General features: G+C 36.7%; 1 protein-coding gene across 5 annotated transcripts in view; it reads left to right on the top strand.

Annotated features, from left to right (window-relative positions):
- Nf1 (neurofibromin 1) overlaps nucleotides 1-21,577 on the top strand; it is a 135,046-nt gene that overhangs the window by 96,551 nt on the left and 16,918 nt on the right. For all 5 annotated transcript variants that reach the window (XM_083128477.1, XM_083128478.1, XM_083128476.1 and 2 more), the window contains 10 exons: nucleotides 1,366-1,624; nucleotides 3,636-3,771; nucleotides 10,370-10,469; nucleotides 11,926-12,049; nucleotides 13,360-13,493; nucleotides 13,649-13,789; nucleotides 13,990-14,077; nucleotides 14,742-14,912; nucleotides 15,324-15,448; nucleotides 16,661-16,858. In XM_083128477.1, the coding sequence (XP_082984603.1) occupies nucleotides 1,366-1,624; nucleotides 3,636-3,771; nucleotides 10,370-10,469; nucleotides 11,926-12,049; nucleotides 13,360-13,493; nucleotides 13,649-13,789; nucleotides 13,990-14,077; nucleotides 14,742-14,912; nucleotides 15,324-15,448; nucleotides 16,661-16,858 (1,476 nt within the window). The remainder of the gene's footprint in view (nucleotides 1-1,365; nucleotides 1,625-3,635; nucleotides 3,772-10,369; nucleotides 10,470-11,925; nucleotides 12,050-13,359; nucleotides 13,494-13,648; nucleotides 13,790-13,989; nucleotides 14,078-14,741; nucleotides 14,913-15,323; nucleotides 15,449-16,660; nucleotides 16,859-21,577) is intronic.

Genomic DNA, 21,577 nt, shown 5'->3' with positions numbered 1-21,577 from the left:
ACAGTTTGCCTGCCATGGAATGTTGGCTGGTTCAGGCTCAAATTGCAGCAGTGGAGTTGTTCATCCGAACCCGCTTCCTCTTCGACCTGATGGCTTCTGTACGGTGCCATTTTCTCTCCACTGTTTAAATCATCATGATATCTGCTTGGCATGGGTTGATGGCAGTCTTCGTTAACCCATTCTTGCAGTGCCTGCTCTGTATTCTGAATCAAACCTGCTCAAAAGAACACCTCCACTGCCGCTATTTGGTCTGTACCAACCAGCTTTCCATGACAGGTGCCTAATTGCAGGAGATTCGTGGACATGTGTGCCTGCATTCAGACAGAATTAACAACTGAATTTTGTAGACACATTATGCACCACCCTGTCTTTAAAGGAAGACTTGCTTTGACAAATTTTCTGAAAATTAGAATCTTCTCTTTGCACCTAGGATGGATTCGTGTTCATGGAACATTTGCAATCGTATATCGGATCATAGAATATTTATCAATTTTATATTGATACTTTATTCATCATCATCCTTCGCCATTTCCTGCCTCTGGCTGGGTCGGCATAGAAGCCAAGCCTCTGCATTTTTTTCTGGTCTTCCACCACTTCTCTCTTTCCACGATATTCCAATCTTGTCCTCTTCTCCTAACACTCTCCACTATCTGCTCTTTCCACCGACATCTTGGTCTCCCCCTTGCCTTATTCCCACTCCTTGTGCATGGTAAGCTCTTACTGGTAGTCTTTCTTCAACCATCCTCTTCATGCATCCAAACCATCTCATCTGTGCCTGATCTATCCCATCCTGAAGCTTCACCACACCCACTGTCTGTCGGATCTCCTCATTCCTTATTCTATCCCTTCTAGTCTTCCCCAATATACTCCTTAAAAATTTCATCTCCACTGCCTGCATCTTTCTTTTGTCTCTCTGTCATTGTCCAAGTCTCTGCTCCTTATGTAATTATTGGCACATAGTATGTGTTTCATAGGTACATCCCTGTTTCATATTAATCTTCGAATGCTTTTATATCGTCCACCACCCATTTGTTCTCTTCTGTTTACCTCTCAGTTATGCTTCCTAGATATTTGAAGCTCTCCACTACCCTCAACTCTTTCGTGTCCATCTTTATTCTTGGTTCATTTTGGTTCTTGTTGTTATTAGCACCTCGCTTTTTTCTGCACTGAATTTCATTCCTGCTCTCTGATTTCTTTTATTGTTATTGGCAAAAATTCGTATTGTTCCATCCCTAGTGTATGCTATTGTCATACATATATATGTTTTACAGAAATATAATCACAATAAATAATTAAATAAAATATATAACGGGTATTTATTGTTACGTTTTGACTAAATTGCCTTTTGTATTTTTATTAATACAGGTTCTTGACAAGACATGCACTTCCCCTACAACGTTCCTGGAACAGCACCTCATGTGGGATGATATTGCTATCTTAGCGAGATACTTACTCATGTTGTCCTTCAATAATTGCTTGGATGTTGCAGGTCATTTGCCATACCTGTTCCACATAGTTACTTTCCTTGTGTACTCTGGATCTTTAAGTATGAGAGCTTCAACGCATGGGCTGGTCATCAACATCATCCACTCCCTTTGCACATGTACAAAGCCAGTATTTTCAGGTATGATACATTGAAACTTTTTATTTCCTTTTATATTTATGAGTTTTAGGAAAGTGTAATATTTATTATTATTATTATTTACTAGTATACTTGTAGCAATTGTGTGACCACAGATAAGAAAGTCTGGAAAGAGCCTAAACAAAAGTGAGGTTTATCTGCGAAGTAAGTTAACAAATGATGACGGACAATATTTGCAGAAACATGTGTTAATTTACCATGAGGGTCGTGTCGGTTGGAATTTTTTCCCACTGATATCAGTTGATACTTTTCTGGAGTTTTGAGTGTTCCACTACACTCAAATAGAGAAATAGAGTATTGGAAATGGTGTTGGCTCAACCCTATTTAGAATATCTAATTTTATCTTTCTCCTGATATATCAAATGGTTCTTACCAAAGTCATTTACTTCTACTTTGTTCAAGCAGTGCTTATGTATGAGAATTCAGTTTGAACAAATCATTTTATGAACCATGCAAATCAAAAGTAGGAATTGTAGCTTTCCTGGCGACGTGATTTGAACAGTTGTTCTCGGGTTACCAGCCAGGTTAAATTGGAGTTAGCTTCCAACATTTCGAGTGCATACATTGCTCTCATCTTCAGGGAATGTAAAAAAAATGGCGACCAGTGTAAGGTTATATATATGACCGTGATGTGGTGGAGCTTGGACGCTGTCTTCCTGTTGGCTCACTCTGGATCCTGGTGTCTTGTTTTTACGGAGGAGTGGGTTCCAGGCGTTACTGAGCTGGAGTCTCGCGTCCCTGCTGATATTGGTGCTTTCCTGTGAAATGGCTATGGCTTCCTTAACCCGTTGGTCCCAAAGTCTACTTTCTATTATTCCAACCAGAAAAGTCAGGACTTGCGGAACATAGCATCACCAAGGGGGCAGGATTTTATTTGCTGACACCAAAATAATAGCCAAATGTGCCGGTTACTGGGACTGATGTGTAAAGGAAGCCATGGCCCTTTCATGGGAAAGCACCAATCTCAACAGAACACCTGGAACCCACTCCTCCGTAAAAACAATAAACCAGCCAATGAGAACACCAGGATTCAGAGCAAGCCAATAGGAAGCTAATTCCAATTGAACCTGGCTGGTAACACGAGAACACCTGTTCGCATGCAAATCAATTTACAACATTAATTTTCATTCTTCAGTGGAAAGAATGTCTTTCATAACTGATTACTGGTTTGCACATAAATAATAATTCTCAATATACTCTTTGGCAATAACTCGTAATCAAAGGGTTCTAAGTTCTATACCTGGTGGAGGCACATGGTTGTTCCGATACTACTTTAAACTGTTTAAAATCCAGGTCCAGTTCAAATTGAATTGGCAGGTTTAAGAAGGGAAAAAGTCCAAAGTAAATTTGTGGAAAATCAAAAAGAACTGTATAAGTGGTAGGGATTAATTTCCTTCTTACACCTTACATTGATTTCAGGGTTCTTTATCGTCCTCTAGGGACTGCTTTTTATATCTTTCTTCACACTCACGTGTAGAGCGACACTTTCCGATGATGTCGAGTACAAAAGGTTATTTTGCCATTTTTTGGTCTGCATTCCCTTCATAAACCTGCCGATCCAATTAGTGTATCTGTACAGAAAGTGGACTTAGAAAAAAGACGCTAATCACTTGATTATGGCATGCAATTTTACAATATAATCATGGTCATCAAATAACATAAAGTGTATAAGAAATAATGTGAATTTGATAAAAGTTGAAAATGTAGGAATTTTCAAATCCACACACCTAGAAAAATCTTCATTACTGTAGGAAATTTCGTTCCTACTTTTGAGCCACCCAGTTAAGTAAAATTTACAATATTGCTTTATGGAATAACATAATTACCAGTTGTTGTTTTTTTTATTCTTGTACTTATACCAACTTGTCCTCGGTTATTATTTATTTTGTCAACTTTTTTTTATTTAGTAGTCTATTTCTGCAAGAGCTCTTGAATATAGACTATTTACTTGCAGAAACTTTTTTGTTCATATTTGCTTGTTCTTGTATTGCAGAAGAAACGCAGCGTGTGTTACGTCTCAGTCTTGATGAGTTTTCCTTGCCAAAGTTTTACTTGCTATTTGGTATAAGCAAAGTGAAATCAGCAGCTGTGACTGCCTTCAGATCAAGTTACCGGCATGCTAGTGAAAGGTGAGATGGCAGATTTGTTTAACTGTGAAAATTAATTGTTTAAACATTCAAATGAAGAGTAATTGTCAATAAGGCAAATAAATTGAAGATATACTGTGTTGAGAAATATAGTGGAACCTCGATTTTACATTTTTCATTGGACAAGAGTAAGCACTTAAAGTGTAAAATCTGGGAAAATTTTTATAACATTTTTGTACGTTGGGACCATGTGGATTGAATGTATAGTGTGAAAAAACTTAAAAATCTGGGAATATAAAATTTGCGTTCTACTATACTTATTCGTACCCATATAAGCTGTATGAAAATCATACTCTACACATATAACTTACTCGTGTGTTTTGTGCAGCATTATCTTGAATAATTATTACAGGAAATGGTGAGTTTTTAAAGTTAGTGAAATGTCTGATTTTATTAGGTTTTTTTTCTGTACATGTATTATTTTCAGTCATTTTACGATCGATTCCATTCTGATTTTTTTTAGGCACTACTTTTGTAATATATAAATGGCACATTCCCTTACTTGTTGTTACACCACTCATAGACTTCCAGCTTGTCGTAAGTTGGACTGTGAGATGTGTTAAAAAAATATTACAGGAAAATGACTTATAAAATTACTTCAGGTTTTCAAATATTAACAATTTTTCATAAATGACAAGACTGAAGTAAGTGTAAAACAGGGTGGCGACAGACCTGGAAAACCTGGAAAACCGGGAAAAGTCAGGGAATTTGAGGTGTCAAAAAAAGTCAGGGAAATGTCAGGGAATTTCGTCTTCATTGACTTCGAACACTCTTTTGACGAAATTTTTTATAACTTGGGCACTATGGGAGCAATCTACTTCGGATAACTTTAGTTTTGCAGCTAAAACATCAGCGCATGCAACGGTGTACAATTAGAACACCTGACCGAGGAAGGGGGGATTGGGGGCATGTCCCCCGAATTTCAATGGAGAAAACAAAAATCTGGAGTTTGCCCCCTCTTCTCCCGTTATTTTGGGGAGAAGGCACGAACTTTAGTATTCGTTTCAAAGAATGGACATTTCTCAAGAGAATGAAACATGTTTTATGTTCTTGGGTGCCATACAAGTTGAATAATAAGCCAAAATGTGAATTTGTTTTTTTTTACGAAAAATAGGTAATTTGCATTTTTGGAGGAAAATTGTTATAACTCTGGCACTAAGGGAGCAATCTACTTCGGATATGTTTTGTTTTGCAGATAAAATATCATAGCATGCAACCGTGTACAATTCAGAACGCCGAACCGAGGAAGGGAGGTTTAGGGGGGAGGGGGTGCAACCCCAGAATTTCAATGGAAAAAACAAAAATCTGGAGTTTGCTACTTTCTTTTCAAATATGGACATTTCTCAACAGATTGAAACATGTTTCAAGTTCTTGGGTGCCATACAAGTTGAAAAATAAGCCAAAATGTGAAACTGGTTTTTACGAAAAATAGGTAATTTGCATTTTTGAAGGACAATTGTTATAATTTGGGCACTATGGGAGCAATCTACTTCGGATAAGTTTTGTTTTGCAGTTAAAACATCAGAGCATGCAACCGTGTACAATTGAGAACGCCGGACCGAGGAAGGGGGCTTGGGGGGCGCGACCATCGAATTTCAATTAAAGAAAACCATAAAAATCTGTTGTTTGCCCCCTCTTCTCCCGCTATTTTGGGGAGAAGTCGCAAACCTTAGTATTATCTTCAAAGAATGGACGTTTCCAAAGAGAATGAAACATGTTTCATGTTCTTGGGTGCCACACAAGTTGAATAATAAGCCAAAATGTGAAACACTCTTTTTTTTACTAAAAATAGGTAATTTGCATATTGCTCAGAAAATTGTTATAACTCGGGCACTATGGGAGCAATCTACTTCGGACAAGTTTTGTTTGCAGCTAAAACATCAGAGCATGCAACCGTGTACAATTCAGAACGCCGAACCGAGGAAAGGGGGTTTGGGGGAGCGACTACCGAATTTCAATGAAAAAAAAACATACAAATCTGGAGTTTGCCCCCTCTTCTCCCGTGATTTGGGAAGAAGGCGCGACCTTTAGTATTCTTTTCAAAGAATGGACATTTCTCAAGAGAATGAAACATGTTTCATGTTCTTTGTGCCATACAAGTTGAATAATGTGCCAAAATGTGATTTTTTAAATTATTTATTTATTTATTTATTTATTTTTTTGCGAAAAATAGGTAATTTGCATGTTTGGAGGGAAATTGTTATAACTCGGCTACTATGGGAGAAATCTACTTCGGATAAGTTTTGGTTTGCAGCTAGAACATCATAAAATGCAACCGTGTACAATTCAGAACGCCGAACCGAGGAATGGGGGTTTGGGGGTGCGACCACCGAATTTCAATGAAAAAAAAAAAACAACATAAAAATCTGGAATTTACCTCCTCTTCTGCCGCTATTTTGGGGAGAAGGCGCAAACCTTAGTATTCTCTTCAAAGAATGGACGTTTCAAAAGAGATTGAAACATGTTTCATGTTCCTGGGTGCCATACAAGTTGAATAATGAGCCAAAAAGTGAAACTCTGGTCGGAAATGTGGCATGGATATGTTGGTGAGAAGGGGGAGGTTGGTGATCAATATCAATCCCAGGCTTGCTCCAGACCTGTGTCAGAGTTTCCACCCAAACATAAGAGTATGAAGGTCCAAAAAGCACATTCATTTCGTAATCAGCACCATGATATCATATGGTATCATCGGGCCAGTACGACCTTACTCTGATGATACCATATGGTATCATCGGGGGAGTAAAGTTTAAGCCTCTAAATATTACGTGGAAAATGCATTTAATTATCATTTTTTCTTGTCCGTATGGGAGTAGTAAGGGGACTTGTCAACAGATGGAGGGGATAAGAGCGGGTGGCGCCGTCCGATAGTTGTCGGACGTCATAGTTTGGCATTTTGTTGGCCAAACTGAAGGAAGATGGAAACAAATATGTTCCATTGATACATACGATTTTTGTCGAATATCGCCACCCGACAGAGTATCTCACTACAACATGCGACAGAAATTGCATGGACTGCAACATCGAACAAAAATCGCATGCATAAACAAGAAGAACTTTAGACTGCAAATATGGTGCTGGAATTTTATTACTCTTCTGGCTCACTTCACCTTATTGAATATATCAGTCCTTACGAAGGCTTTCTTTTATCATCCTGACGTATTACTGGTTTCGCACAAGTTAACATACGTTTACAATGACATTGCAATATTCTTAGATATCAAGAAGAATCCAACCAAACGGGATATATATTGAATACTATCACGAAAAAGTGAAACGTAAATCTGCATTGGTGAACGTTATAAAAATTGGCAAGTGCATGCTCCCAACCTCAAATTTACTGCAACACTAGTATTGCAATGAAATTAACGCCACTCTCTGTCCTGTCTGTTTAATCTCGTGAGAGATGGTCTTAAATCTCTCACTGAGTGAAGTTAATGTCCAATAAATACGTACTAATAATAAATACGTAAATATTTTAATATCATATTTACTCGAATCATTGTCATAACAGCAAATCACTTCCTTCAAGAATTGACTTTTCTCTGCCAGCCCTGCTAAATTTTCACTTTCCATCTACTGATTTATACGAGGGGTGGCCAGAAAGTAATTTCCAATTAGTAGGTACATTGATTTTTCGCAAACGCCAAAACCTTGAAAAATGGTAATTGCTGCGAAATTATGTTTAGGAATGTGCAGTGATGTCTGGAAACATTTTTCGCCCGTTCGAAATATCTAAATAATGCGAATTTGGCAAAAAATGCGAATTGTTGGCGTTTTTAGAAATGTCCTAAAACAACGAAAAATTCCATGAAATCCAACATCCTTGTCTTTTCTAGGCCATGTTTGTGTACATAGAACATGCAAGTTTTCCAACATTTTACTCAAGAGTAAACTATAGAGTTATACGTACGTGGAATAATTCCGACAGCCACATTAAATCATTTATTTCCCACGATTTTTTCAACTTCTATCAAAACCATTTGCATCACAGAGCAAAGTGGCAGGGTTCTAACAGGAGATCGAGTGCGTATCTACCGTCACATGGGACCCACATCTTCGTATTTGTCGCACGAGATATGTTTTGAATTACTTAGCTAAGTGCGCACCATCGGCATTTGTCGAGCGAGTAATAATGGAACTCAGTCGTTAGGGCGTCTGACTACTATGCGAGAGACCCGGGTTCGATCCCCTGCGGGAGAGAACCGGGATGTTTTCCACCTATTCAAACTGCTCCGGCGCCCACCCAGCATCATATGAAGCTGGTACCTTGAGGAAACTTTGAGGGATAAAGGTAGCCAGGAGTGTGGTGCTGATCACATCACCCCCACCTTCAGCCGTGATCAAGAAACTGTGGGGGCCTAACTCCACACCAAAATTCCATTATCTAAAATCCTTACCTTAAAATTAATAAAGGGGTATGGAAAATAACTTTTTCAAAATAACTTTCAAGATATCAAACTCTCGCGAAGAGGCATAAGCCATGTGGCTTACAATTTGAAACAGTAGTTTAAAAACACCATGAATGTATAATTTCAGATATTTGCCAGAAAATGCGCTAAAATGAAAATGTGAATTTTGGGAAAAATAACTCAGTATAGTAAAAAATAAAAAGTAAGAAAATACACAAATTTGAAAAATAAAATAACAAAATATCAAGGTCCCTTCCGATTAGGCATAAATAAAACAAGAATATCAGTTGTAATTTATTGCATTAGTAACAGTGAGTCCTAATCTAATTTTCGGCATAATCACCACCGTTGTTCTGGCATGTGTCTTAGCATGACACTAAATTTTGTATGCCCATGGTATATGTGTCAGACAGCAAAGACTGGAACTATCTCTACCGCAATGTAGCTGTTAAATCCTTGCCCTGCCAGAAACCTCTTCAGTTAAACAAAGAGATGAAAGTCGGTACATTCAAGGCCAGGGCTGTACAGGGAGTGGTCTGAGATCTCTCACCTGAAGTGATGCAAAGGGCCCGTGTGTACTCGGCTGTATGAGGTTGTGCACATTCGATTGGCCTTCCGTGAATTGTCTGCACCATCGTCTGACCATACTATCACTCACAACGTCCGGTCTGCACACCTGACACGATTGCTGGTGGCTCTGTGCCAAATTCTGAGCGTGCAATGTAGACTACATCGCAGTCGGTGGGAGACTGTATGAGAGCTGCAATCTTCAACCTAGAACTGTCCTAAACCGGCTGCATTGTGACTGTACCATATTACAGATAAATGGCACTTCTTCCTGCCCGCATGTGCGTGTCGGTCTCCGGCCAGTAGTGCTGCTGCGTACAAGCTTTTTTCAGGATGCTCCTCGTATATGAATTTTCAGAAGCTTTTATTATTAGAGTGTTCCTGTTTTAATGTGTTGGTTAGCTAAATCAGGTACCTATACAATGCAATTCTATAAATTCCTTGCGTTAAATTTCTAATACTTACATACCCTTTTCGTCAGCATTAATGATATAACTGCATGTTGTCAGTTTCACAGCACTTCACTTGGATATACTGTACTGAAGCAGAAATCCCATCGATAATGTAAGGACATATGACACTTTCTTTTGTTCGATTCAGTTGTTTCACTTATATGCAAGAGTTAAGTTGTTTGCTTTACAGAGAAGAAAGAAGTAGCTTTATGCATTGAAAAATGAGTCCGCACTCATGGTTGTTGCAAGCAGAGGGTTCCAAACCTAGTGGAAATATCAACATATAATACCGAGAATGTATAAGGAGACTGATAAATTACAAATTGTATTTCTTAATCAATCACTCTTCACTCTTCTCATTTAGTTGTAACTTTAAAAATAATCAAGTATTTTATTTTAAACTTACTGCGTATGACAAAATTCCATAATCCTTCCTTAGCTTGTGAATTGTAATAATTTTCTAAATTCACTATTTTGCAGTTTGAATTCAAATCATAGAGATTAGAGAAATTAAGTCAATTTAATAGAAGATAATATTGGTACTTAGCAAATCGATACGTGGATCTGTAGGAGTTTATTATTTCCATTTGCAAGAACATCGATTTAGTTTAGTTTGTAATTGTCAGGGAAAAATGTAAATTTTGTCCTGGAAAACCTGGAAAAGTCAGGGAATTTCATTTCTGCTTGTTTGTAGCCACCCTGGTAAAAGTAACAGACTATTTCAACAGTACCAGACATTATGGTTTTAAACTACTGGATTTAGCATGTTGGGGTGGAAGGGGGAGGTTGAAAGTATATGCTGCTGTTTGCCGTGTGTAAGCTGTCTGTAGCGTTACAGAAGATGCATGACCCTCTCTAAAATTTATAAATATTCTGAAGTACCTTCAATGGTTACCATTTTCAAGTATTGATATTATTTTGAATCAATATTGGTTCAAAGTAGTTTTGGACAGCCCTAATTCCTACAGATCTACATGATTCACTCATGTAATTTCTGCACATTCCTGTATATTGCAGCATTACAAATTATCTGAATAGCCATGGTTTTCTAATAATAGAAATAATGGTATCAATATCTTGTAAAATTATTTTCATAATTGAATCATACTAGATTTTGTTCTATATTGTGTTAATGGAATGACATTGTTTCAGGTTTGGAGAAAGGAATTTTTCAGGAAATTCAAGCGAACGTGAGAGAATATCGCTTCCATCACTTGAAGTCATTACGGATGCTCTTCTGGAAATTATGGAGGTTAGTGTGAAAAACAGATAGGGTAATAGCTCTTTATAAACCATGCAAGCTTCTTTTAATATAAATGCAGTTTTGTCTACTGAAGGAATTTAAAAATGTACTTGTTTCTCTACACGATGATTGCTTGATTATGACATTTTGGTTTAAAAATGTTCAATGTTCATGTAAATTTTTTTATACATATTTTTTTTTCAAAGAATTTGAAGAATACCAAATGGTCTTCATCAAGGATGAATCTCATGAATCTTATTTGGGGTATAGTTAAATGTTGTTATGTTTTCTATCAAAATAATAGTAAAACAATTTGCACATGTACGCCTCATAATTAATTTTGATTTTATTTGATTTTAGTTATTGACTGTTGCTTTTCTGCCACTTTCATCTAATCACAATGATGAAAATGAGTGGGGATGTGATAGGGATGTGACGAAGCTGAAAATTTACCGATGCCGATGTACTCACCGATAATTTTTGGAACCGATACCGATGCCGATATTTAACCGATTCCGATACATAAGATTATTAAACAGAAATGGGATGTTATTTTCAGCATGACAAAAATAAATTTGCTATGTACATTTCTATTGCATATCATATGTATATACATATATATTCTCAGGAGATGTGAATGTACATTTGCATCTACAAAATGTTATGTGAACCTTTAAGAAGAACATGGTTTCTCAAGAGATTAAACATTAGTACACAAGCAGTTCTTTGAAATGCAAAATGAATTCCTGTTCTGCCAGATTCAACTTCAGAAACACGAGATTTGGAAGCACTCAGGAAGTAACCTACTTCTTCTCTTATCTCAAATCTGTTCAGCAACACTGAACACTCAATCACTGAATACTGATGCAGCAGGTATGCCCAAGTATTTTCTCAGGACTTGCTTCAGGTTTGAATATTCATTTTTGAATTTCTAATACAACAGCAGATCCTGGTTCAGCAATGTACTGTTTTATTTCCAATTTATAGTTAGGTTGATCCTCTGAATGAGTTTGCAATAATTGTATTACAAAAACTCTACAATGACGAATCATAACCAAATTTTCAATAAATCTTACAAAACTAGAATATAAAACTTGTTAGAAGGTAAAAACTCTAGTATAATCTGTACCGGTTTAAATATCGGATTTTTGCCGATTCTGATACCGATGTGTCAATTTCGGCCGATTTTCATACATCTGTAATCGGCTTCGGCACATCCCTAGGATGTGATGAAATTGATGAAGAACACCTTTGCCTAGGCTGGTATTCAAACACAGGACACCTGGCATTGTAGCAAGCTGTGCTAATCACTCTGCCATGGTGGTTGACATAATTCATTTTGAATTATAATAACAGATTAATTATTTCTATTCTCTACATTGAAACTCTCTTTATCAGTTCAATATTTAGTTGTTTTTTTAAAACATCCTTCTGTTTCATGATGTATTTTTCTTATTATTTTCAGGCCTGCATGAAAGATATCCCAGAGTGCCAGTGGCTAGCAACTTGGACAGGCCTGGGAAAGAGTTTTGCATTTTGCTATAATCCTGCCCTTCAGCCCAGAGCCCTGATTGTATTCGGATGCATCAGTAAGTATGTTGCTAATAAGTGTGTCAAATTACTAATTTTTTTATACACTTACCCAGTGACACCACCAGACAAAGCAAAAGAAACAAATGCTCTCTCTGTATCTCCCTCCTCTACCAAACAAGTAAAAGTACATAGATAAATGCTCTTTTAGCTCAAATATGCATTTTTTTTGTATTGTTCTTCGTAATGTATTAATATGACTACCCCAGCCTCGAATTTTTCCTGTCTCACAATTGTGCCTCCCCGATCATTTTCCTTCTGGTGGCATTACTGTTCTTATTTGTACATGTACATGCTGTAAATGTACATGAATGTGAAGATGCAAATGACCTATTTTCATCATACTGTGAACAGTATTCTGGGTCAGAATTACCAAGAAAAGTGGGAAAATAAACATAATACTGAAGAACACATAATAACGTCTGCAATATTTATACAAATTGTTCAAAGACCTGGAGTGTTTTTTGCCAGAGCAAGAAACAGGCAACATATTTTGCATTTTCTGCCTAACTGGTTCCTTTTGGGGGAATATTTAACATAAAAAAAATGTTTTCAAAATTGTGAACTAAGTTTGATTAACATGCAAAGTTTAAGACAACACTTTTTATTAGTATGTTAAATCCTGAAAGTTATGTTAAGGTACCTGGAAATGTCAGGGATTTTTTTTTTTCTAAGAGAGCATGAATCTTGATAAATAAATGTGAATTCTCAAGAATCAATGTACTGGTCTCTGTGACGGAGTGGTTAGCACAGCATGCTGTGACAAAAGGGGGTCCCCGGTTAAATCCTGGCCTGGGCGTTCTTTGTGAGTGTCCCTTCATCAATTCCATCCTATCATCACGCTTCCTCATCTTTGCAGTTAGCCAAAAGTGGCATTAAAGTGAAGTAAAATAAACCAACTCAATAAATCAAGAATCAATCTTTTGGTTATGTTGTGTTGTGTCTTGTATTAAAAATACAAAGTTTCCCTTGCATATTGCATATGCCATGAAAGCATATTATGGGGATGCTGTGGTAGGGCCCCACTCATTCTCGATCTCGGCTATTTTGGAGGTGATGTGATCAGCACCATGCTCCAGGGTTGCACCCAGGTACCCATTGATTTGGACTGGGTGAGCCCCAGAACTGTTTTATGCAAGGACATGGCCGGAATATTTCAGACCTTAGATCATCCAACCCAGGAATTGAACCCAGGCCTCCCGGATGGCAGATGCCCTACTACAGACTACACCACCACTGCTGTGTATTATAAATATAAAGTAAATATTTTTTAGGTGATGTCATTGTTAATAATGTCCTTTGCTTACAGGCAAGAGTGTAACAGATCAGGATATAAAACAGCTGCTGAGGATATTGGTGAAGGCATTGGAGAGCTTCACAGATATTACATTGCTGGAAGCACTAGTGATGTGTCTAACCAGGTTGCAGCCATTATTAAGACCGGTAAGTACTGTACACCCTGTATTTTACATTCCCAGATTTGTACATTGCTCTGCATTTTACACTACTGTCATTGAAAAATGCATAATCAATGTTTTGCACTATTCCAATGTTATTTTCATGCATGAATGGTTCATATTCTGTTTATCTGGTTGCAGGAATCCCCCATTCACCGTGCCCTCTTCTGGGTTGCTATATCAGTGTTGCAACTTGATGAAGTTTCTCTGTACGCATCAGGGCTGGCACTTCTGGAACAGAATCTACATACACTTGATTCACAGAAAACATTTGATGAGAAGGTATGCATTTTTACTTTATTTTATTTATTGAAAGATGTTTGTGATGTCATTTGACTGCTGACAAAATTCTATGAGCCTAGAGTGGAAGGATTGAGGAATACATCTTTTTCCTTCCTTCTCAGAACAGAGAGGTTCCTCAGGTATAGGAATTGTCGCTCATGTTTGCTTGAATTGCCTGAAAATTTATTTTTCTGTTTCAGCCAATTGAGCAAGTGATGATGGCAACACGAGAACCTTTGGAATGGCATTTCAAGCAGCTGGATCATGCAGTAGGACTCAGCTTTAAAGGTAAAGCAATTTTTATTCAAATGTTTTGATTGATGGTTTGCAATTAAAATATATTTGCCAAAAGATATCCTGTTCTGCTTAAAACTGGAGTTTATTACTTATATAACTTTCAGTGAAAGTTATGCTATTAAAACTATGTCTGAGCTAGCCGATATTGATATTGGAAAAGTATCAATTGGAATTTTATCACAGATGCCGACCGGTAGTAACTTGTCCACAGTTCGGGTGTTCCGTGGAGTCTGCAGAAATGCTACATGACACTTTTGCAGAGTCTGATTAACATGAAAATTATGCAAAATGAATAATTTTCATAATTTTTCAACAACTTTGTGGGTAATTGAATAATTATCTCATATGAAACTCTTGACTATTTTGAAGCATTTAATATGGAATGCTTCCATTCTGAACTGCTTTGAAGTGTTACAATTTTCAAGCATTGGTATCAGTGGAAATCAGTAATATTAGTATGGGTTCAAAGTGGTATTGGTTCAACCTTATTTAAAATGGATAAAATGCAACTGAAAAAGTTCCACTGGTTCTCAACACTTCTGAACACTTGTGAACTTGAATTGTACCTGAGTATAGTATCAGTAAACATACATCATGCTTTGGATAACTCATCCTTCTGTAACATTACTAATAATTACTTTTTTTAAAATTTCAGCGAACTTCCATTTTGCACTGGTGGGCCACCTTCTAAAGGGCTTCCGTCACCCAACTGCAACAACTGTCACACGGACAGCAAGAGTTCTTACAATGCTCCTTGGCATCATAGCCAAACCACAAAAACGTGATAAATTTGAAGTTACTCCTGAGAGTGTGGCTTATTTAGCAGGTGAGATTTACATGCTATATTATATTCAATTTCAAAATTTTATGGATTCTTATCTATAAAGAAATGAGAAGTATTACGTATGCTCAGTAACACTGAAAGAGATGTCCTTATATTTATTACATGTGTGTGTGCATAAAGTTGAAAATAGCTGTAAGTAATAGAAGTAAATTTATGATTTGTCAAATTCCTGATTAATTTCCTTAACTGAGTATTGATTTAGGCAGTAAAACTACATTTTAATGGTTTCACGAGTTTCACAAAAATGTGTAAGATTGCAATTTCTAATCAGGTCTTCTTAGCTATTGTGGGTCAAATCATGCAGATAAATTGTGTTACCTTCCTACTGTGTTTTGAGATATCAAAAAGCTGATTTTGTTCTCCTCCTTCTAATCTTGAGAATGTTCCTTTCAGCTCTTGTTTCCGTATCGGAAGAAGTTAGAAGTCGCTGCCATGTGAAGCATTCATTCACTCGTATAGTTCCAGAATCAGGTTCAAATGAAAATTTCCCAGTTGATTTGCATTTAAGCTTTTCGCAGGTAAATAAAAGTTGTCCCTTTTGTCATTCATTGACACAATGTTTTTTTTTTATTTATCTATTAGTAAGTGATGTTTGAGTTTGAGTTTTAAGTCCACTTTATGCAGAGCAAGGCTAATTATTAAAGGGGGATCTGAACCACCAGGTATCGAACCTGGACCCCTTGAGTACAAGGTGCCGATGCTACCACTGCACCATCAAGGATGCAGTAGATGATATATTACTGACAAATTTTACTAACATGCTAACATTACTTTCTCAATACCTTTTTTTTTCATTGCAATCATTATTATTATTGAATAAAGTATGTCAATCTAGTTCCTTGAATTACTCTTAGTTTATACTAAAATCTTTGGATGAAATTTAAGTGTGGATATATATATATATATATATATATATATATATATATATATATATATATATATATATATATATATACACACACATACATACATACATAGTAGCAGTGGAACAGATTATTTGTCACTTACTCAGTATAGGCTATTGGTGTAATTAAGAATGAAATTTACTGATTCAATAATTTTTTGAACCAATAATTAGATTTCAATGTACAGTGAATTTCCAATCCAATGTTTCTTGGAGGGACCAACAGAAAAAACAACATCATTAGATCCAATAAAATATTTGAAAACATGATTTTAATAATTTTCTGAATGTTAGTGACAATGGTTCTACATTAGCATGCATTGTTAATTAGGCATTATCCACTGTCTAGTGCTTTTAACTACACTTATTATATCACTATTTTTTGCGAGAGCACCTCTTTTCTCTTCTTCAGGTGAACAAATTTATTTTTTGTTTTGTTAGTGGTGTCTTTCATAGGTTCGATCCCCTCCACTGGCATGCAAATATAATTTTTCCCAAGATACATGTGAGTGATTGTGCAAATTAATTGTCAGTTAAAGAAGATAATGCGAAATACAGTTAGTTCTAACTAAACAGTCATTGTTAGCTTAAATAGTTAGTGATTATTTTTGTATGATAATTTTGTAGGTTTTTTTATTCCTCTTGCCATTTTGTTGTACTTTGTGAAGAAGCTGGCATTGGAGGACAATATATTAATTCAGTAAAACATGTCCCATAGTTCGTTTTGATTTTTCAATGAAATTCACAGTTAGTTTCTGTCAATAGTATCTAACTTATTGGCTTCAAGTTAACTAATTCAAATATGTACGTTGTTTCTCTTTGGTAGAGTCCTACTGTTTCTTCGCTAAGCCAGAAAACTGAAACAACTGGCAGTACACCATCCTCTACTCTGTCTAGAGATCCTAAAGAAAACTATCAGCCAGGCTCCACGGCTCCTGCCAACAGGAGGCAGAAGTCATGGGAAGTGCTGGACCAAGCATCCATTAACCAGGCCAAGCAGCAGAAACAGACTCAAGTACAGCAGGTGAGTAATTCTTTCTATAGTGGAACCACAAGCAAAGAAACCTGCGCAGACTCGCGACTCAGGTGCATGGAGGGGAGGGGGAGAGTGGACCATGCTTCATTATGGCCCAAGCTGAACGGAAAAAGGGAAAGCTGCAAGGGGACTGGAAAAGGGAAAGCTGCAAGGGGACTTTGCGTCCAAGGTTTTTTTTTTGCCTTGTGGTTGCTCTATAAACACAACTTATATGATTTTTCAGGTACGTACATTGCCCACAGTGCGTTAGAGAAAATGTATTTATTTTTGTAAAGCTGCTCCTGTAACGTGTATGTTGTGTAAATAATCTTTGGAATTTGAGGGGAATGAAATGAGGGGGAACATTCGTTTGTATATATCACCTCAGATATTCATTGCATGCAACTTTCTGTTCCTTTGTCTTTGTAATATGATGGATAGGCATGTTGTATTGTAATTGCGAATTTAGTGTAGTCTATTAGCAGTCTATTGTTGTTGTTAGAATGTTGGTAACTATGCCAATATGTATCAGCCAATAGCAGTGATATCCCTATTAGAGAGTATCGGTTAGACTTTAACATGCCCTTCGTATGAATACTGTCCAATAAAATGGGTGATAGGCATGGCTCGCCCTTCGCTTTACAGTGAATGAAAGATGATTCACACTATTAACTATTTCTATATTACATATTGAAAATATGTTTTTGGTAACATTTTTTACAATGTTTTATTTTTCTCTTTCAAAAAATTGTTACAGAAAAACATTCATAAACGTGAGAAAAAGTTACAAATTGTAACATATATGTGGAAAAGGGACATTTTATAGATTTCAGAAAGGTTTTTCAAATAATAACAAACATACAAACATATTTTCTATGATTTTTTTAAAAAACAGGAAAAAAATCCACATAGAAAAACATGATATTTCCAGGCCAGTCTGCAGAGTGTTAATCACTGATATATTTTTTTGTAGTCCAGAAATCTTGTGAGGGTCTACAAATATGCTGCACAACACTTTCGCAGACTCTGAATATCCTGGAAATTATGCAAAATGCATAGTTTTCTGTAACAACATTGTGGGGAGAACTGGATTTTGTGATAAAACTATTATCTTGTAAAATTATGAATAATTAATAGTAGTGACATCACTGTGTCAGCATTGGTATTGGTTCAAAGTGATTTTTGGCTCAGGTCTGTAAGCATGGCTCATCATTATCATGCAATCATGAAACTTGAGTTCTCTCCCATGAATGAAAGAAAAACAAGTTCAAACAGATTCTAAGTCATATTGTGAATTTTAGACGATGGCATAAGCCTTGTACTTAGTTGTTTTCTTATCAAGAGATTTAGCAAATATATTGATGCAAAGATGTGTAAATCACACAGTTTTCATTTTTTCTTGACGTAACATTCATTACACACTCACCTGATAATTCTTTGGGCAATGGATAATGTGAAAGCTTGTATTTTCACTCCCTTCCAATGGATAATTTCAAAGATTGCATTCTCACTCCCTTTTTATTAATGTTACTACCATTACTTTCAGTTTTCTATAATTGTGTTATGTCAGATCAAAATTGATGTATTTCAGGGACTGTTTCCTTGGTCAGCAGTTATTATGGAACTTTAATGTTACATTTTCTTGTATTGTACTTTCAATCTTCATGATCACAATAGTGCAAAATATTACAAAATTTTTTCCCAATTTTACATATTTCGCATGTATTTGAGGCTGTGTCAAATAGTATCAAGTTACTGTTCAGTTTAGCATTATCTTTTATACATCATGGTCCTAAAGTCATTTGTACACTTGCCATAAAAAGGGCAAGGTTAATAACATGAAGTCACAAGTGGAGAAACAAAATAATTCATTCCACTTAGTGTTTCTAATGGCAAGAGGAGAGATAATGAAACAAGATGCTTTGCATTCTTGTTGTCTGCAAATATCCCATTTAAGCCAAATGGTTAGTTACAAAGCAACATATTCTAATATTGTTAAAATATTTGTTTGAATTTCCCTCATTACAGTGGAATTACAATTTTATTTTCAAGATTTCCCATTTTTTCCCACATCATACATTTGACTTCCATAGTTCCAATAAAGAAATACATTTTAAAAAATTACTATATTTTACATTGCCTGTGTTAGTTCTTTAGTGTCAGGCTCCTGAAAAACCCATAATTGAGTTTTCACTGCATTTGTAAAATACATTATTGCAAAAACTAATAAAATACAGGGGTCTAGTTGGTATGGCATCTGGCTGTCGCACGTGAGACCTGGGTTCGATTCCTGGGGTGGGTGATCTAAGTTTGGAATTTTTCAGGCCTTGTCCCCGCATGAAGCAGGTCTGCGGCTCATAAATCAATTTGTACCTGGCGGTAAAGGCAGCCAGAGCATGGTGCTGATCACATCACCTCCAAAATGGCCAAGATCGAGAATGTGTGGGGCCCTATCCCCACATCCCCTAAATGTGCCTTCATGGCACAGTGCTATATGCATGGGGAACTTCACCTTTACCTTATCAAACACAAAATTAGGTAGTTGACATTCTCTTGCAGCATCACTGCAGTGCATCTACTTGCAACTAGATTTCCTTGGAGGTTTGTGACGAACTAGTTTTTTCACATTTTCTATTTCTAATACATGTGATACAATCGGGGTTTGAGCCGATACATCTTTGAGCATGTACTCATACCAGTGATACCGATACTTGGGTTTGAGCCGATACCTCTTTGAGCATGTACTCATACCAGTGATACCGATACTTGAAATTCAGTGTGTTCATTATTTTACATCATTTAATCACAAATCCATTTCTCCCTACAATGTCAGTCTAAATACCAGTGTAATGACATTTATGCATTTTGCCTAGTTTCATTTTGCGTAGTCTCCGAGATATTTAGATGCCACAAAAGTGTCACGGCATTTTTGCATACCCTGTGAAACGCTGCACTTTCTGAAACTATTACTAGTATTGGTGATTCAATTTCAACTGGTACTTTCCAATACTGATACCACTAGTACCAGCTGATTGCTAATGACACAATATTTGTCGAAAATATCCAGGATGACAATGAACTGATTTCCTGTGGGGAGAGAGTTGATAGTTGGATAAGGCAACACTGCATGGTAAATCTTGCCAAACTGTGTCCTGGTTGTCTATCACTGATTTTGCCTTTTCCCATATCATCATGTGAGAACCAGACAGACAACTCCAATGTATGTAATTTATAGGAGACAGAAAATAAAGTATTCTTAAGAATATGTCTGACTTTAAGAAAAATATATTGCTAAGAAGTGATGGAGCCCTTCAGAGAAGATACGTTAAACAAAACCGAACATTTTTGGAGTTATGTTCCTCTTGTTCTCACACTGCTATGTACAGTCTGTCACAAAAAATAGCACCACTGTGTTTTTGCTCTGCTATGAATTATGTGATCTTCCGGCAACTGGATGATATAGAAAACAATTTATTTTTTTCTGAGCCTGTGAACTGGACCAGAGGAAGGGTGGAGTCATGGTCACATACAGGGTGGATAAAAATTATGATTATTAATTATCATCCTCCTCCGTAGCTGTGCAGTCTAAGATGCTGAGCTTTGGACTCTGACTGTGGGTCTGCATGGGTTCGAGTCTGCCTGGGTAAAGTCTCTAGGTTCTCGTCCTGCGTAAACCACCATCATGAGGAAATTGGGAAATTACGAGAGAGTAGTGTAACCTGGTCTCAGATATATCCTATAACGGCTGAGGGTTCTACATGCTGACCCCATGGCACCTCATTACCGGTTGAAGATCTCCACACCTCTAGGTAGGATTTTGGGAGGGAGACTGACAGTCGGGAGATAGGCCAAGGCTCTTTGAGGGCTGTCGAGCATGGGTTATTGTTATTATTAAATCACCCTAAACATGCAATTTTTGAGAGTGGTGCTATTTTTTTGTGACTGATTGTAGCTGCCCAACTCTTAATGCATTAGATGTCTGTGTATTGAAGTAGTTTTAAAAATGCATTAACTGATACTGGTATGTAGGTAATGTCTTCATATTAACATTTCATTTCAGCTAATTTATATGTGTGAAGTGTTTTCAATATAATAAGCAAATATTTCAACTTCCAGGTGACTGAAATTGCAGTTATTTCCACCAAGAGTAGTAAATGTAGGAAATTAATTCGTTAGCAGATGCAGTTGCTAGCTGATTCTTATTTATTGTTGTGACATATGTGTTTGTGGTAGCTTGTTCTATCCTTCATTGTGAAAAGAAAAGAGTTACCATCTTGTTGACACTGCAGGAAGTAGAAACCGTGAAGATTCGTCAATACCCCTATTGTTTGACCCACCTGTCACTCCTCAGTGACACAAAACTGAGCCCAGACATTGTTTCTAGGTACAAGCAAGTGAAAGTAAAGGGTGGCGAAGCTTGGATTTCGGCTTGCAGAATCCCCGGCCCTTATTTCGCACACAGAGATCCTCATCCGTACCAGCCCCTAAGACTCAGAAGTCTGTAGAAGCAGCTGGTGCTTCGATGGGCAAAGTAAGGTTATGGGTAGTAATTTGCAAATTTACTTTTTTTTTCTCTTAATGCATCCTTTCTCTTCTTTCAAAAATAAGGTTTTGATCTGATTTTCTTCTTCTTTCTTTTTCATTTCTCTTCTGTGCTTGCCCATGTTCTTGACCTTATTTTGCCACTTTTGGTCTCCTCGACTTGGAAATAAATATTTAAAAAAATAA

The sequence above is a fragment of the Lepisma saccharinum genome, chromosome 9, assembly GCF_977018435.1.
Source record: "Lepisma saccharinum chromosome 9, izLepSacc3.1, whole genome shotgun sequence".
Classification (NCBI taxonomy): domain Eukaryota; kingdom Metazoa; phylum Arthropoda; class Insecta; order Zygentoma; family Lepismatidae; genus Lepisma; species Lepisma saccharinum.
This window is presented reverse-complemented; position numbering and strand designations above follow the sequence as displayed.